A 17999-nucleotide genomic window follows, 5' to 3' on the forward strand; every position below is an offset into this window, starting at 1 on the left:
TCTGACGGGGGTCGCGTGTTGGTTGCTCACACTCTGGATGGGGCCCACGGTGGCCACGGCCTCTCTAGGATTCCGCCCGACTACCTTCTACCCTGCGCTGACTTGGTTTGGGGTTCATAATGAGAACCTCATTTTGACTAGGTCTAGCACTCCCATTACGACTTGGATGCCTGCCACTGCTGTCGCGATAGGATGAGGTGCATCGAATTGAGTTGATCGGGCTCTGTCGATCGAGTTGCTCGTACGTATGCTCCGCCAATAGAGCTAATTGCCTTGTGTACTTGGTTTGTGGCATTGCTCGAGTAATCAGGTCAATGGATCCGACGGTGGCGAGAGGAGTGTGATGGTGATGCGATTGAACTGCTTCAAATGCGTGGTCCAAGTTTATGATGGGTAGCTCAGATGCAAGGTGGTGGCGACGATCTGCTCGTGCCGCATTTCTCTCACTGTCGGGTCCTTTGACTCTCGGTATATTCTCCTCGTACATTAGCAGAGAGCTCATCCACCAACACATCGTTTGGATGGCACTCGTGGCGCAGATGCCTTTCTGGTGGCTCGTCGTCTTCTCCCTCTTGAGGAGCGACGATAACGAGTAGTTCTCACTCTAGGGAGAAACTACCCGAACTTGACGTGAGAATCTCTGTAGGGCCATCTTCTTCATAGATAGGAGATAGAGGAGTACCCTATTGGTATGGAAGAGTATCGAGGTATGCAACAAGGCGTGACTCGTCGTCCTTGGTGAGAGCAGATGGCTTCATGTTGGGCCAATAAACGAATCTGTCCTATGGAGTAGATGTGATTACCAGGCCCTGCTACGGTCCTGATAAAGGAATTTCCTCGTCCGGATCCGAGTAGTAGTCTAGGTCCTCGATCGAATCTGAGTTGGACTAAGATCTAGACAATGTGTCTTGATAGACAGCACTTGAGTTTCGAAGTCTGAACGAGAATTGATTTGTGTCGTAGACCAATTCACAAGATGGCTTGAGCGCCAGCTCGTGGGAACCAATCCGGTTGGTGGGAGAAGTCGAGTTGTACTCGGACTCGTCCCTCGAGCTTCGGAAGAGGTCAAAAATTTTGTTGAATTTTTCAACGAAATTCTCCAAAGCTTGGCGATGAAGGTTGATGTCGTAATGCTTCTCCTCGAGGCCAGCTCGATGTGGTGGTGGAAATTTCCAGCACCGTCCGCGACGTAGACCTAGGAACCGAAGATGAACGTCGCGCCTGCTTTGAACGCGACAGTTGGCCTGATGATGACTTGATCCATCGAGTTCACTGGTGGATCTTTGGCGAGAGTGTAACACCCTATCCAACAAAGCCGCATCGCCCAGCCCTTCCGAGGGGCGAGCACGCGTACACATAGCACCCTGCTTACACTTTCGTCCTCGCTTCGTGTAAAAGGGTTAACCCAAAGGTGCTATGGCTGGTTGACGAAGGCTTATAAGTTGGCTCCACCCTTGCTAAACTAGCAATGTGGTACTAAACATGCGCACCTGCGCTAATGGGCCACACTGGGCCAACCAAATTGGGTCGGGTGTCACATTCACCCCCCCCCTCAAAGAACCCGACGTCCTCGTCGGTCCAACTCACCCACACATGGGCAAATGTCCAAGAACGTTCCCTCTAAGCTCACGACCATACGTCCAGTGCCGGCACAATATGCCATGCAGAAAGGATTGTTTCATTTCGGTATTATTCCCTGGGCGTAGATGTTAAGTGGTGAGAATATCCATAAAGGAGCCGAATGAAATCAAAATTTCATGTTCGGTCTCACAATTCCCTCTTCATCTACCAAAACTACCGGAAATGCTTCAAAAAAAGTAGGCATACGACGTACAAAAAGCTCGCGTCCTTCTTTATCTCTAAAGACGGGCCGTGTGTCCCATCTCAGGCCCACACGCGCCATGCGCCATATGCCCGCACACTAACCCGTACGTGCAACTGCGAGGGTCGGCTCTGATACCATTCGTAACACCCTGTCCTCCAAAGCCGCACCGCCCAGCCCTTCCGAGGGGCGAGCACGCGTACACATAGCACCCTGCTTACACTTTTATCCTCGCTTCGTGTACAAGGGTTAACCCGAAGGTGCTATGGCTGGTTAACGAAGGCTTATAAGTTGGCTCCACCCTTGCTAAACTAGCAATGTGGTACTAAACATGCGCACCTGCGCTAATGGGCCACACTGGGCCAACCAAATTGGGCCGGGTGTCACAGAGAGCCCCTACCTAGCGTGCCAGCTGTCGGTGTTTAGACCCAGCAACCTACCGAGGGAATACCCAAGGTAGTGTTTTATGCGTGGGGCTCGCCGAAGATCAGGAACTCGAAGGTGAACTTAAACACACGATTTAGACAGGTTCGGGCCGCTTATGTTACGTAATACCCTACATCTTGGTGTTGGTTGGATTGTATTGATTGAAGTTGTTTGGAGGGGGTCCCTGCCTCGCCTTATATTGCTGGGCTTAGGGTTACAGGTTAGTTGTTTTACAAGAGTACTAGTCGGATTCAACTAGAGAGTCCTACTCTAATCGCTACAAGTAGTTTCCTAATCCTCGACTAGTCCTTATCCTCCACATAGACCACGCCGTCTTGCACCATAGTCTCCATGTCTGACACGTCTCGGTGTACAGCCCCGTATTGTAGGACTGTCCATACCTCCCGGTAGGCCCAGAGATGTATGGCTAACAGCGTTGTCGCGTGGACCCATGGACTGAGATGGTGGACTGCGGGTGTGGGGGGCGTGTGTGGTTCATGTGCACCAGGTGTATGTCGGCATGAAGGGGAGAGGGGGACAGAGGGGCTAATGCCGTCAGAGCGTGGGCTCGCATGTCGGGTTAAGGACAAGAGAGGGAGGGTGATGGACGGGAGACAGGGGTGGACGGCATGGCCATGGCGGTGCCGCCGTGCCCACCATAGGTGTCGCCGTGCGGGCTCGCCGGAGAACGCCGGAATCGTGATTCCGGCCATCTCCGGCCTCGCGACGGGAACCGGCAGAGAGTGGAGGACAAGGGGATTCTAGTGGTGGTGGTGTGGAAGGGAGAGGAGGGCCGGAGGGGGTGCGGCCACGAAGGGTTGTGAGCTCGAGCACTCGGAGCTCGGTTTGTGGCTGGGTGGTGTCTGCGAAAGCAAACCTTTCGATGCGCCTGGCGTGTCTACCACCTGAGGAAGAAAGAGGGAGGCGAAGGTGTGGGGTTGAGAGGAGAGGCCCGAGTGCCCTTTTATAGGAAGAGGAGATCGTCGGGGAGGCGCCATGTAGCGGTGCAGATGAGGATGACCGGCGGCAGGTGGATCCAAGGAAGGCACACAATAGGGAGAAGGATAGCGCCGGCCGGGTTGCCTTTGTGGCCAAGGAAGGGAAGGAGGGTAGCATTGATTGGCGGCCGGCGCGCGTCCTCTGGTCAGAGAAGGGGAGGGGTAGATGCATCGGTGGTATGGCGGCAACGGGGATAAGGGCGGCCCATGGCCGTGGCAGGCGGTTAGAGCAGGGGACAGAGGAGAGGGGAGGGGGATAGAGCTGCAATAACTGCGGGTGCAGAGCTCCGGCAAGGGGGGAAGGCACCTAGACGGTGGCGGCCGCGACGTGATGTCGAGCGCGTGGGGCGCGGTGACCGCACTCTGCCACGGGTGCGTGTGGGCGCGGGCGGCATGGCATGGCCTCGTGGCCAGGGTGTTGTGGTGAGGTGCGGGAGGCGCGACGAGGGGCAGCGCTAGCAGGCCTACTCGCCGGGGAGGCTGATGGCATGCGCGCATGGTGGCGGGCACCGGCAGAGAGTGGAGGACAAGGGGATTCTAGTGGTGGTGGTGGTGTGGAAGGGAGAGGAGGGCCGGAGGGGGTGCGGCCACGAAGGGTTGTGAGCTCTAGCTCTCGGAGCTCGGTTTGTGGCTGGGTGGCGTCTACGAAAGCAGACCTTTTGATGCGCCTGGCGTGTCTACCACCTGAGGAAGAAAGAGGGAGGCGAAGGTGTGGGGTTGAGAGGGGAGGCCTGGGTGCCCTTTTATAGGAAGAGGAGGTCGTCAGGGAGGCACCATGTAGCGGTGCGGATGAGGATGACCGGCGGCAGGTGGATCCAGGGAAGGCACACAACGGGAAGAAGGATAGCGCCAGCCGGGTTGCCTTTGTGGCCAAGGAAGGGAAGGAGGGTAGCATTGATTGGCGGCCGGCGCGCGTCCCCTGGTCAGAGAAGGGGAGGGGTAGATGCATCGGTGGTATGGCGGCAACGGGGATAAGGGCGGCCCATGGCCGTGGCAGGCGGTTAGAGCAGGGGAGAGAGGAGAGGTGAGGGGATAGAGCTGCAATAACTGCGGGCGCAGAGCTCCGACAAGGGGTAAGGCACCTAGACGGTGGCAGCCGCTACGCGACGTCGCGCGCGCGGGGCGCAGTGACTGCACTCTGCCACGGGTGCGTGTGGGCTCGGGCGGCATGGCATGGCCTCGTGGCCAGGGTGTTCTGGCGAGGTGCGGGAGGTGCGACGAGGGGTGGCGCTAGCAGGCCTACTCGCCAGGGAGGCTAATGGCTTGCGGGCATGGTGGTGGCAAGGCAGAAGAGGGAAGAGAGAGGTAGAAGGGCAGGGGTGATGGGGACGGGTGCGATGGCCAGGAGGTGCGGTGGCAGGCTGCCCCGGTGTGCGGTGGCATGGTAGACTCGGCGTGGAGCGTTGGCGCTGCGGTGAACGCGGCGGCGGCAGTGAGGGAATTTGTCCCCCAACGGTGGGGGCGCTGGCAAGCTGCAAAGGCAGGCCGGGCTAGTGTGCGCGTGCTGGGCCAAGCTGGGCCGCAGCACTGTGCTGGGCCATGGGAGGTGGGAAAGGGGCCGCAACACTGTGCTGGGCCATGGCAAGTTTGATGATGCTTGTCTAGGGTCAAGTGGAAACCTTATAGGGTTTAAGATTGGATTGATATTCAAATTAATATTAATGAAGGAGAAAGGAATTTCATTTGGAGAATAGATTTAGGATAAGGTTTCTAAGGAAGAGCAATCAAGTGCAACACGCATGCAGTGTTTGTTTATAAAAATAATTTTGAATATTTGGAAAGAAAATGTTTGCGTTTAGTTTTAAGAATTTTTAAAAAAAAAATCTGTAATTTTAAGTGCTCTAAAAAGCGGATGTTACAATCATGTTCAAGAATAATCTAGAGATGGAAGAAGATCATTTGCCCGTATACATGAGGTTACGTGAGCAAAGAGACTTGGTCCTCGTGCAACATCGAGTCCAGGAGCTCTAATGCAGAGATTGGCTTCATCAGATTGGTCAAGCAAAGATAATTAGAATAAAGGGGGCAAGGATGGCGTCTAGAAGGAAAGGCCAGTACGTGCATACAAAGGTCAGGGAAATCTATATACAGGATTACGGAAGGAAAGAATCACAAAGCTTAGCACCATGGCTGGGATATTTTATTGTTTCCGTCGGAGATCAACAGGTTTAATATATGAACGTATGGCTGGTAGTCTGTTATGATACGCGTGACTAGTAGGCTAGATATAGAATATTAATTAAGGTAGTCAAGGCATATTCGATTTAGGCTTAGAATTTTGTTTCTGGACGTGCGCTGCCCTGTAAATATAAAGGGATGACGGCGAATTGTAATTAATAATCATCGATCAATCAATACAACCTTTCAGCACCACGCTGCCAAAACTCTAGGAGTAGGAGTAGAGTAGAAATCGACGAGTTTCTTCTTGCACGCAAAGTTGCATTGGCTTCAATCTCAGGCGAGCTTATAAGTATCGTCATCCGGTCATTATGTTATATGTATCGGAACTTTCTAGGCATCGTCCAATATTTTGATAGCTAGTTATCAAGTTAACTTAGATTGCAAGTAGAACTTTCTAGGTTTTGTCCAATATTCTATTTGTTTTTGACGTTGCTCTTAGTTTTATCGAGCGCTCATCGAACGGCTTAGATCTGGTTAGATTCTCTTTATCGGCTTTTTGATCATTCACCCATTATCTGATCGTATCGGCTGGTTAGCATGCTTTACTTGCATATGCTATGTCCGATAGATCTTTACTCCTGCCCCTCGCATTGCTAGCTGTCGAATCCTTAACGTCAAAGCGCTACCGATGAGAGGTGATGTTTCGGTTGGGTCTTATCCATATCTCTTGGTAGAAGGATAACGTCATCGAGCCGATAGTCTAGCGTGCGAGGCCTCGCTGCTACAAACTAGTCTGTTAAGTTAGTGGGTTGAAGTTAATGCCCTCTCAGATGTGCTGCCTTGGTTAAGTCCAATCCACGTCTCATAACATTAATTAGATCCATTAGCTTAATCGGCTCGTAAGTGGTAGGGAAGAGGTATTTGTTACCATACTCTAATCTTTTATATTAATAGATTGAGATTAATGCCCTCTCAGCCGTACTGTCTTGGTAAGTCCAATTTATGTCTCATGACATTAACTAGATCTGTTAGTTTATTTGATATGTGCATGGTTAGCAAGGGCTCCTTTTATAGCTATTGTTTCATATTGCATCTATCTTAGCCTGTCGGCTCATATAGCCGATGGCACATGCCATTAATGCTTCTGTTTATTTACACCGTATGATTACATTGAAAAGTGTTTATTCAAAGTAACACCTCGAAGGCTTAGCCGTCTATCGGCTTACGAATTTAACGTTTCCTTGTCAATTACATATAAATTGACTGGTATGCCTTGTGCCTGAAGCTCAGATTTTACGTAGTGATTCGTTGGAATGTAAGGGACTTGCACTACTTGCTGATACCAGGCGCTTGAAAAATTATTTGTTTCGGGCAACAGTTATGAACAGCACCATCAAGATCGGATGGTCACTGTCGCCGAACACAACATCGCTCTCCCTCTCTTTGCGCGTTTCGACACACTCTTCCACCCCGCCGTCCTCCAGCCATCTATGACGGCGTTACAACCGCCGGCATGACCATCAGGTACGGCCGTGCTAATTCATTGCCATGACCCGGTTCCTTAATTTCCTAATTTGGTACAATCATCAAGAATTGCATACATCGATCTCCTAACACATATAAGATGTTATTAACTTCATTCTTATTATTTTAAAAAACTTAGGTTACGTTACATCTACTCATTTAGAGTAGTATAAACCCAATAACTAGCTAGCTTATTTAAAGACTCAAAACATTACCAGCTTAATGGTTAGCATAAGCAGGTAATGTTTCGAGTCTTTAGAGAAGAGCTCTTCTTGGGCTTGTACGCGCCTGAGTCTAGCCCTTGTGCATTTGAACGGTCAAGCATATGGAAGCGTGGTGATAGTTGATAGCCGTCCATCGGGGCTACCACTAGTGATGCTGGGGGTCTGGCCCTCCCGGGCTCAGCCGCTTACCCTCGTACGGCCCGGCGATGCCGGCGTCACCTCCCTCTCCCGCCGCGCCGTCGCCGAAGGCCGTCACCTTGGCATCCACGTGAACCATGGCCGGGCGAAGGAGGCCCGACCCCTCCACAGCCGGCGCCGCCTCTTGCTGCTGCAGCGGCCGGGCCGAACAGGCGTGCTGCTGCACGACGGCGGCGAGCAGCATCAGCACGACGCAAAGAATCTCCCTCGCGCCGGTGCCTGCCATGCTTCTTGCTCGGTTTAATTTTTCAGCTAAGGTAGTGTATCTAGTGATCGATCGAGCCTGCACGACGTACGACCTATCTGAACCCTAGAACAGTACCGTGCTATGTTAATTTGACCACTGTACTCGAGAGCTAGCTGTCGTTCTTGTGCAAGATCTACGACGGGAAGGTCTTATATAGAGCTCGTGGCCTACCTCGTAGGTGAGGTGCTGTGCATGGCACCGTGAACCTTTTCAATTCTTCATCCATCCAATGTACGTAGCCTGCTTACGTGGAAGGCAACTAAGACTCGTGTAGCCGTGTGTCGATCGGCATCACCATCTGCTACGGATTACTACACCTTTTTTGGGTGTCGTCGTCTATGATCTGCGTCACTTCGCGCCTAGGAGAAAGGCAAAGCCTCTTTGGCATCTTCATCGCGCTCCGATCCCACGGCAAGAGCAGAGACCAGAGGGCCGGGGGTGAGAATGAATTCGACTCTGGATGTGCTTCTGGCGGCGGGCAGCTCTCGTGCGCAGTACACTAGTGGAACCTGAAGCAGCTTTTGAGTTCTGACCGGCGCACTGACCGCGCGGGATTATCTCTGGACTCTCTTGTAAATTTATTCTCAAATATGAGGGATTGCAGGTATATTTTTTATGATTATTACCATTTAATTCTTTCTATAGTTAATAAGATAATGGTGGCTGATTGGTGGATTATTACTAAAAATAAATTCTTTATTATCTACAACTATCTTTCTATAATTAACAAGATAAAGATAAGGGGTACATGTGTTTTTTGCTACTCCTGCTAATATATCGTAAAATCATTAGGATGCCTTATATTTTAGGACGGAAGGAGTACAAAGCACTCATCTTCAGGAGATAATCAGCACCAGGCAATCACCCAAATTATATCATCGCATCACCACCTAGCTATGACCATAACCCACAGAGATTAGAGCATCTCCAAGAGTGCCTAAAAAATAAAAAACAAAGGCTTTTGATTTTAGGACATTGCAAAAAAACTATTGTGAGTAAAAAAATACCCTTCTAACCAACACTTCCCAAAAAGATGTATTGCTGCCACATCATCCATCCGTAGACCCAACACTTCCCTTCCGCGAACAGTAACTCGGACTTTTTCCCCTCCGCCGTTTTTTCGTGTGTTTGGGAGCACGGGGAGGGGAGCAAATTTGGCTCAGGATGGAGCTGGTATTGGGCATGCGGGAAAAATAGAAACCAGATTGGACAACTATTGTAGCACCAATTTTTTCATCTTCCATTGATTATTGACATTTTTGCAAAGGATTTACACTAAACTCAAATGGTGCTCCATTTTATAAGCCAATGGAAGTTGCACTGAAAATTCCAAAATAATAAACTCAAATTGCAAAGGATTTACACTAGAGCCGAGTCTTGACATTATTTTTATAGCGTCGTCCCTAAATGTTACTCTTTTTTTTTTGGCAAAATGCATTAACATTACAAATCTTGCTCACTAGAATGCAGTCTCTTAATAACTAAAGTTAGCACAGTCTTTAACCACTTAATAACCCCACGGTAGGTCATGAAGGTCTAATCAACGATCGGATGACGATGGAGCAGGCTATGAACCTAGTCACCGGCCACCATCTTTTTAGGTTAATTGTTCCTGTGATCCACCCGATTGGATCGGTCCAATGTGTCAGTCTGTCAGTGGTTTCGAGAGCTATCTTCTGAAGATTCACATAGTGCTAGTGTTATCCGGTCTTGACACAGGTTGCAACTCGAGCATATGGTCATCCATTGCGCTCCATTTGACCGCCCCCTGAATCGTAAAGGGTAGAAAGATGTTTGAAAATGAAGCATCTTCAGACAGAAAAATGGGCTGTGGTGCTCGCAATGCGAGAGGCGCATAACCTTCTGCAGTGGTGGTGCGCGCTCTCAACCTCGTGAAAAAGCATCTCATCTTTGTGAATGGATCTTCAGGCGTCAAGAGCTGCATAAATGGCTGACTCAGATCTCAGTGAGGACAAATTAGCCACTTTTTGAACATTTTCAAGGAATTCATGCCAGTTGCCATTGCCACTACTAACTGTGTAATCTTACTAACAAATTTCAAGTTGCAAGGCGGGGACAATTTTGATGACCGGAGATTGAAGAATCGGATATATCTAGCTGCAGCAAAGCTACTAGAATTAAAGTTTTTCTAGTGGAAGTGGGGCTTTGCTTTTCGCGTCGATAGCATTCAGAAAAGAAAACGTTAAAATTTCCCAAACACAGAAGGATATGCACGCAGCCACGCAGTAGCGTATCCCTTATGGTTGATTGACTACACGTGCGCTGATGGGGCCGGCCACCATGCTGGAAAATTGTCGCGGGCGCTTTCCGGCCGGCACAAGACGCTCTATGGACCGTGCCGCGTAAGATCCTGATCATCTAGCAAAGGCCCGGACGAGTAGAGTGGTTTCGTCAGAAACCAACTGATCGCCACTCGCGGCTACTGCATGCGCACACATGCTCTCGGCCTAAGGTGGGATACGTTTGCTATTGCTAGCCCACCAATGTTAATTTTCACGCACCTCCTGAACACAGAAATTGAAGCTTCTCTCAGTTGATAACCGGCACAGAGGCAACATGGACATAAGCCCTGACAAAATGCTTGTCATGGAAGTGCGAGTGCCATATCAGACAACAATAATTTGACGTGGCAATACAAGTCCTGACGAAATTTTCATAATTTTGCTTGAGACCCAATTATGGCCCACTTATTTCTATAAAAAGGCAAGGTTCAAGGCTCGAATTTTTCAGCCTAGTCTATCTTTTCAGCCCAACACCAAGTGGGCCCATTCGTTTTTTCCTGTCACAAAATAATACACGGATTATTTCCATGTAATAACTCATAATGCAATATATTAGCAACTATAAAAAAAATCTCTTTACACACTTTCATGTTCCATCCACGAAAATAGACATACACAGAAGAATATAACAAGAAACATGGCCGTAGGTTTCACATGAATCAAGAACAATTTCCAAAAAAAGTTATCAACTTGGCTGATTTCACATCTGCAACACAGCCTACATTACATCATCATACACACGCACTGGTACGGCTCTGTTCGCTTTAGCTTATCAGCCGACTTATCAACCACCGAACAGTATTTTTCTCTCACAACAAATCAACCGTTTCAGCTTTTCAACCGGCTTATAAATCTCCAACTTCATGCCACTGCTACTAGTGCCAAGAGGGATCTAGTCAAGTCTTCATGCAAGACGCAACCGGCTGGAATTAACAAATGACCACTGAATAGATCACATCTTACATCATTGTTACATTGATGAAGACACCATAGTGACCATCAAGTAAAATTATATTTGTCAAAAGCTGTAGACAAGCATTATGTTGCATGTAAAATTCTAGAGCCAAAAATTGCATTCATGTGCATTCCGAAGTACAATTATATTTGTCAGGACCCTTAGCATGAAAAAAGTAGTTTATTGAGAACCTAGACATTGCAAACATATACTTATCTAAGAGTGGGGAGGAATTTTTTTTTTAGAAAATAGCAGTGGGAAGGGATATAAAAAACAAACCAAATTCTTCCCTCTCTCCCCTCCCTCATCCGCCTCCCCGCCGCCAGCCTTATCTTGATTTGAGCTCGTTTCGGCTGAAAACAACCCGAGCCATGGTGGAGGGATTTTTTTTCTTGTCCAGTTAAAATAACTGTTGAAATGAAAGGTGTGGTTTTGAAACAAAAATATTGATATATTTAACCGATGGATTCATGTCAAAGTGAAAATCCTGTACCTTTATATATAGTCAATGTCAGTGGCAGCTTGCCTCTCCTGTTTCGTGTACAAAGAATTGTAGAAACGACGGGTAGAATTGTCGGAGTCAGATCACTAGGAAAGCACCCTCCTACCAACTGAGAGTTCGTCGCTTCTTCATTCACAGCCTGATCGTAAACCGGCCGCCGGCCTGCTTCCGATCCCCACCGCTCCGACATCTGTCGCTGGCGTGCTACGAACCCAATGCTCTTTATTTCTTCACCGGCATGGAGCCGAGAATTATCAGACGTCCGGGACGGCCGAGAAGGCAGGCTATTCAGGAACCCCTTTTGCTCACAGTAGTGAGCAGCCCCGATACCATTTGTGCAACGGATCCCGCGGCCACGTCGTCGCCGGCCGATGGCACCCGCGCGCACGCGGGGCCTCCCCGCACAGTCCCTCGCGATCCCGTCGCGTGACAGCGACCGCCGATGCCGGATGCCTCCCTCCCTCTCCCCGATCCGCCCCCACACAAAAAGCAGCCGCGCTGATGCCGATCCCATCGGGCTGCCGACCACCGAAGCTGCCGCACCCGCAACAGCGCCCTCGCGCCGCGTTGTCGAGGCTTATCTTATCCGCGATCTAGTAGAGTACGTCTGTTCGATCGCGTCGCGTCGTCCACTTTTTTGTGCTCCGCCGCGCGTGCGCTGCGTGCTGGAAATGGTGAAAGCTGCTGCGCGCGCGGCCTGCGGCTTACGTGCTCATCCGCGTGCCGTCGCCTGGTCGTCGTCGGCACGGCAAGGCCAGCGGCGCTCGACGCGCGTTGCGGCGCACCCGCGGAATCTGCCGAAACGGCGAATCCCATCAATAGAATTGCATAGGCACTATGCCATACTACCCCACATTTCCCTTTACTAACTTATTATCAATTAGCTATTGCGCATTACATAGAAAAAATTATATAAACCATCATGAATATTAGGAGTCTTACGTAGCATGGGGCAACCATCCGTACCAATTCCTTAACTTCATTAGCACCATTTGGTGAAACAAATAAAGGAGAAATGTTACCCTTGCATTGTTCCGACATTGATAAAAAATCAGAAACATATAATGAAACAAACTGATTTTGCTCTAGTAGAGCCTAGATTATAACTAATTGAAGACAAACAGATCGACAAAATGCTGCTCCAAGGACGATTATTGGGCTGATAAGTCAGAAGAAAGTTTCATACGGGAGGCCCATACATCAATTAGCTTGTCGATTAGTAATATAGCCGGATTATTAATGAGGTATCCTATGGGAAAAACAATTTGGTTGGGGGCCAGGCTCCTGCCCGCCCCCTTGTCTCCACCCCCTGCCTAGGACGGCCAGCATATCTAAGGCACAATCTCCGATCGTCGAGATTAGAGGATGAACATCGATCATATCGAGATAGGAAAAAAAAAATAGGGCAAGAAAAGAAAAAAAGTAAAAACTAATTGAATTTGGTTCGATTGGAAATGCTCAATCAGCTGTGATCATGTATATTGTTTATAGTGTGGGAAAATTCTCACTCTACCTTGTTAAAAGTCAAAAGTCTTACAAATCTCATACAAAAATACAACTCCTAACTCAAATTAGATCTGGCTCGTTTTATCTGGCGAAGATCTTCTCAAAGTCATAATTATCTTATCCAAACTTCAAAATGGGCATTGGTTCTATGCACGCATTTCAATCACCATGACCAAAGATGCACAATGATGTAGTCCAATTTATGATTTGATAAAGTCTACCAAATCCACAGTAATTTTATCAAACTTTTATATCATATGTAGTAATTAATACAAAGGTAATTGATAGAATCATGCATTGTATATAGTGTTTGGAATTGTAAATAAGAGACATCCAAATCAGACTGAAAGGTATACACCTTTCACTAGTTTGAAAGATATAGCCGACCTTACCTGATTGATGTGCACTTGCGTTGGCCGACACATTCGTCATTTTGTTGTTTCTATAATTCATAAAACAATGTCATCTCAGACATTATTACTGCCACAAATGATTCTGACATGACGCTAACAACAACGCCGTAGCATTGGCCCTTTTTTTCAAAGCTCTAGGTGTTTGGATCCTGAAGCTAAAGTTTATATCCGTGTCACATCGAATATTCGGAGGCTAATTAGGAGGATTAAATATGAGTTAATTATAAAACTAATTACACAGACGGCTAGACGAATCTATTAAGCCTAGTTAATCCATCATTAGCAAATGGTTACTGTAGTAGTACATTGTCCAATCATGGACTAATTAGGCTTAATAGATTTGTCTCGCCGTTTAGCCTCCATCTGTACAATGGGTTTTGTAAATAGTCTATGTTTAATACTCCTAATTAGTATCTAAACATTCAATGTGATAGGGACTAAAATTTAGCCCGGAGATCCAAACAACCCCTTAGTAGCATATGATGACTTGTCAACAATCTTCAATAACTCTCTGTGTAACTATAGCAGTCTAGCACTCCCGGCCCGGCAGCCTCTTGCCCACTTTCACTGGTTCATTGGTCAACACTCTATATCCGAAAGAAATAGAAATTTGAGTTTTGGAGCTTCAGCTTTCAATTTGACGAAACAGCTCCTAAACATGGAACTCGCTTTCAACTCATGCAGAACACGACTTTTAATAACTAACTTGAGACCCAGAAATAGTATCATGATCGTTTCCAAAAAAAAATAGTATCATGAGTAAATCACTTTCAGCGTGAACGGTGGTTTCTCATAGGCTCCATTGCCCCTTCGCCGGATCTGGCACACGGGTGAAGTGCTGTGAGGGTATGATATTTTTTAGAAATTAAATCATCTACAACAACGATGGAGAGGAGGTGCCGAGGAGTAGTGGCACGCTTGCTCCAAGGTCATCCTAGCTGTGGTGGAAGGGCACAAATGAATGATTCGGAAGCTTCCCATTATTGCTTCTCCTCTCTAACCCTATAGAGCAGCGTCCGACTATCCTTAACCAACAATCAACCATCATGCTAAAATTCCACCCATGCAAGAAACAAAGTCTTCGACAGCTGCACCGAGTCGTACACGCATCGGTTGTTTTTTCTTAACGCGGTACAGATGCAGATGCAGATGCAGATGCAGATGCTCACAACCACAGACGTGCATTCACCTCCATTAACGCATGCGACATTACTGTTGGGTGTTGGAATCCAACGATGCATAGCCATTCTCCAAACCCACGGGAGTGCACCAAGGGTTGCATCAGCGCGTGTTATTATGTGAATGGCACCAACCATTAGCGCGCCCAAACCCACACCTCGCTCGTTTCGAAAGCCCTCTCATGATGGCCGGGATTACTAGCTAATCGTGTCTTCGTCATTGTACCCCAGCAGGAATCCGTCAACAGAAACATTATCCGAGACGAAAAGCACCAGAGGACGGACACTTATCACCTCGCCCTCGCCACCACCTCCGACCCCATTGCACCAGCAGATCACGCCGGGACACGTATCGATCGCGCCTTCGCCCCCAGGAGTGTAGGTGTAGGGCGCTCCGGCCTCCCGCAGATCGATCAAGCCCGCCGGATCTGCCGCCCTTAGCCAATTAGCACGAGAAAAAAAAGGACGATGAACAGCTCCCGCCAACGTCGTCCCCTCCCTCCCCGCTCGTTTCGTATCGCCGCTTTGGGCCCCGCCGCCATGGCGCTCCCCTATATATACGAGCCATGAACCCTGCACTCCCCCCACATGCACTCAAGCTCGAGCTGACCAGCAGTGGTCACCAGTCATCACTCATCAGAGTGGTGGGCACTACTACGAGCTTCGAGGGAGCTACGGTTACTCTTCCTCCGAACTACGATCCGATCCTCTGCTTGCCGTACGTAGTACGGTGCTCTGTTTCTTGGTGGCACCACCATGGTGGTCCTCGCGCCGGCGCTCGACCAAATCTCGCTGGTGAGGTCCCCGGAGCCCGGAGGCGCCTCCTCCTCCTTCTTCCCCGGCGTGCCGGCCGTCGACCTCTCCGGCCCCGGCGCGGCCATGGCCGTCGTGGACGCGTGCGAGCGGTTCGGGTTCTTCAAGGTCGTCAACCACGGCGTGCCAATGGGGGTTGTGGATAGGCTGGAGGCCGAGGCCGTGAGGTTCTTCGCCAAGCCGCAGGCGGAGAAGGACGCGTCCGGCCCCGCCAACCCGCTCGGGTACGGGAACAAGCGCATCGGGCGCAATGGCGATATGGGGTGGCTCGAGTACCTCCTCCTCGCCGTCGACCAGGCCTCCGTCTCCAAGGCCTCCCCTGTCCCGTCGTCCTCGCTGCGGTAAGTGGATTCAGTCTCGTAAGTGCAGCCATTGTCCGCGTGCGTGCGTTTTCTAATTAACGATCCCGTCGATCCGTGTGTCGCGTGCAGGGACGCGATGAACGAGTACGTGGGCGCCGTGCGCGGTGTGGCGGCGTCGGTGCTGGAGGCGGTGGCGGAGGGGCTCGGCGTCGCGCCGCGGGACGCGCTGAGCAGGATGGTGACGGGCGCGGCGAGCGACGGGGTGTTCCGGGTGAACCACTACCCGCCGTGCCCGCTGCTGCAGCGCCTCCCGGACTCGTGCAGCGTCACCGGCTTCGGCGAGCACACGGACCCGCAGCTGGTGTCCGTGCTCCGCTCCAACGGCACGGCCGGGCTGCAGCTCGCGCTCCGCGACGGCCGGTGGGTGCCCGTGCCGCCCGACCGCGACGCCCTCTTCGTCATCGTCGGCGACTCACTGGAGGTACGTCGCCGTCCATCCTCCATACCATAGCCGCCGCCCATACCAAAAAACGTACGATCAAGCACCCGTGCCATGAGCTCTCGATCCGGCAACATAATTGATGAGATATGATGGATGTGTACTACGTGCGCCAGGTTCTGACGAATGGGAGGCTGAAAAGTGTGCGGCACCGGGTGGTGGCCAACAGCCTGAAGCCGCGGGTGTCCATGATCTACTTCGCGGGGCCGGCGCCGGCGCAGCGGATCGCGCCCCTGCCGGAGCTGCTGGGGCACGGCGAGCAGGGCCGCTACAGGGACTTCACATGGGGCGACTACAAGAAGGCCGCCTACCGCTCGCGCCTCGGGGACGACCGCCTGGACCCCTTCCGCATCTAGACGACGACACCACCTGTCGCCGGCTCCAGCGAACAGCTCGGGGCCTCCGTGCTCCAGGAGATCACTGGAGGACACCAGGGAGCCAGTACGACCGATTGGTGATTGCCCATGGACCAGGAAGGGAGGTAGGTGGGTAGGGTTAGATACGGAGACAGGTGTGCTCTGTTGGATTGGATTCTTCCTCTCGCATGCAAGCTTTTGTGTTGCCAATGCCAAGTGTACAGCAAATGTGGTACTACTGGCTACAGAGAGCTTTGTGGTGCCTCTGGGCTTGATGCTGTGTGAATGTTATGAGTGTTTTTCTATATATATATGGTATGTACCTTTTCACTGTTTGTTGTACTGACCTAATGAATGTCTAAAGGATGAGGAGTACTACCTGGGATTGGGCAAATTTGGCAAGAGCTAAACCCAAATGTAGCAAAGGGCAGGCCCGTTTTGTTTGCCCATCTTTGTTGCGGCATTCTTCTGTTCGTTCCCTTTTGGTGTTTCCATTTATAGTTTCTTTTTTTTGCGAAAAGGGAGAGCTTTATTGCTTAAGGTGATTCATTACACACTAGAGTGTTAATACACTCAGGAACTGAAATAAAAGAAACACGACACTCTCCCAAGCGAATGGCTAGATGAGCTAGCTCATGCGCAATTTTATTTTGCTCTCTCCTGAGCTTAGCAAAATGTAGACTATGCAGCTGTCTGCTATCCCGCTGAATATCAAGGATGACTGGTGCAATCAGAGACCTATCAACACCAGGTGCTCCCAGTTTATGAATAACTGTCGAGCAATCGGCTTCTAGGATCATATCCCTATCCGGCCATCTCGCTGCCAGTCTAACTCCTTCCAGGCATGCTAGCGCCTCTGCTTTTTCCGCATCTCTGCAATGACGCAGCCAGCACCAAGCCATCAGCAAAGGCTGCCCTTTGCAATCTCTGATGATGACGCCGACGGCTGCTTCCCCTGTATGAATGATAAAAGCCCCATCTTCATTGATATTGAGATCTTCCCCTTCCGGCGGAATCCATCTAGTACTCTCCTCAGTATATTCATCGGTGGGCGGGCTTAGCTTGTTCCTAGAATCTTCTGCTTCCCTCGAGTATCCTCAGCCAGCGTCTGTTGTCGTATTTGGAGCAGGTGGCTGAATGTATCTCATTAGAAAGAGCACAGAGCTTGCTATCGATATCTATTCACCAGCTTGTAGCACGCTATTCCTAACACTCCAACATCTCCATATTAGCATAAGGAAATTTGAAATAGTTCCAGTGTCATACCTGTCCGATAGCATAAGGAGCCACTCCGGTCCTGGATAAATCATATCTGACTCGTTAGGTAACGGCAATTGGCTTCTCAGTTCAAGATGTAGAGCACGAGCATGCGGGCAGGCAATGACAGTATGGAAACAATCTTCCGTCGGGTGACCACAAAGCTCGCAGCTACTCTCCTGGTCTAGGTGTCTGAAGCACTTATTTGCTCTGGTGGGCAAACCATTATTAATGACCTTCCAAGCGAAAACTCTTAACTTACATGGAACCTGAGCACTCCAAATTTTCTTCCATAATCCTCAGCTCCCATTTGTACTGGTACTAGATCCAATGTCACCCATCTCATACTTCCACT

At 49.8% G+C, this 17999-nt stretch overlaps 1 protein-coding gene across 1 annotated transcript; it reads left to right on the top strand.

Moving 5' to 3' along the window:
* The first annotated feature begins 14807 nt into the window (after positions 1 to 14807).
* LOC117847795 (gibberellin 2-beta-dioxygenase 3) lies at positions 14808 to 16717 on the top strand. The gene is made up of 3 exons (XM_034729079.2): positions 14808 to 15571; positions 15662 to 16013; positions 16148 to 16717. The coding sequence occupies exons 1-3, from the start codon at positions 15174 to 15176 to the stop codon at positions 16385 to 16387; spliced, it is 990 nt and encodes a 329-aa protein (XP_034584970.1). The 5' UTR covers positions 14808 to 15173; the 3' UTR covers positions 16388 to 16717.
* Positions 16718 to 17999: the final 1282 nt, after the last annotated feature.

Source organism: Setaria viridis, chromosome 3 (genome assembly GCF_005286985.2).
Source record: "Setaria viridis chromosome 3, Setaria_viridis_v4.0, whole genome shotgun sequence".
Classification (NCBI taxonomy): domain Eukaryota; kingdom Viridiplantae; phylum Streptophyta; class Magnoliopsida; order Poales; family Poaceae; genus Setaria; species Setaria viridis.

Bases quoted from the DNA above. Each gene is read 5' to 3' on its own strand.
- LOC117847795 (XM_034729079.2), top strand. From the start codon at position 15,174: ATGGTGGTCCTCGCGCCGGCGCTCGACCAAATCTCGCTGGTGAGGTCC. The intron at 15,572-15,661 runs GTAAGTGGATTC...TGTCGCGTGCAG, and splicing joins GTCCCGTCGTCCTCGCTGCG to GGACGCGATGAACGAGTACG. The intron at 16,014-16,147 runs GTACGTCGCCGT...TACGTGCGCCAG, and splicing joins TCGTCGGCGACTCACTGGAG to GTTCTGACGAATGGGAGGCT.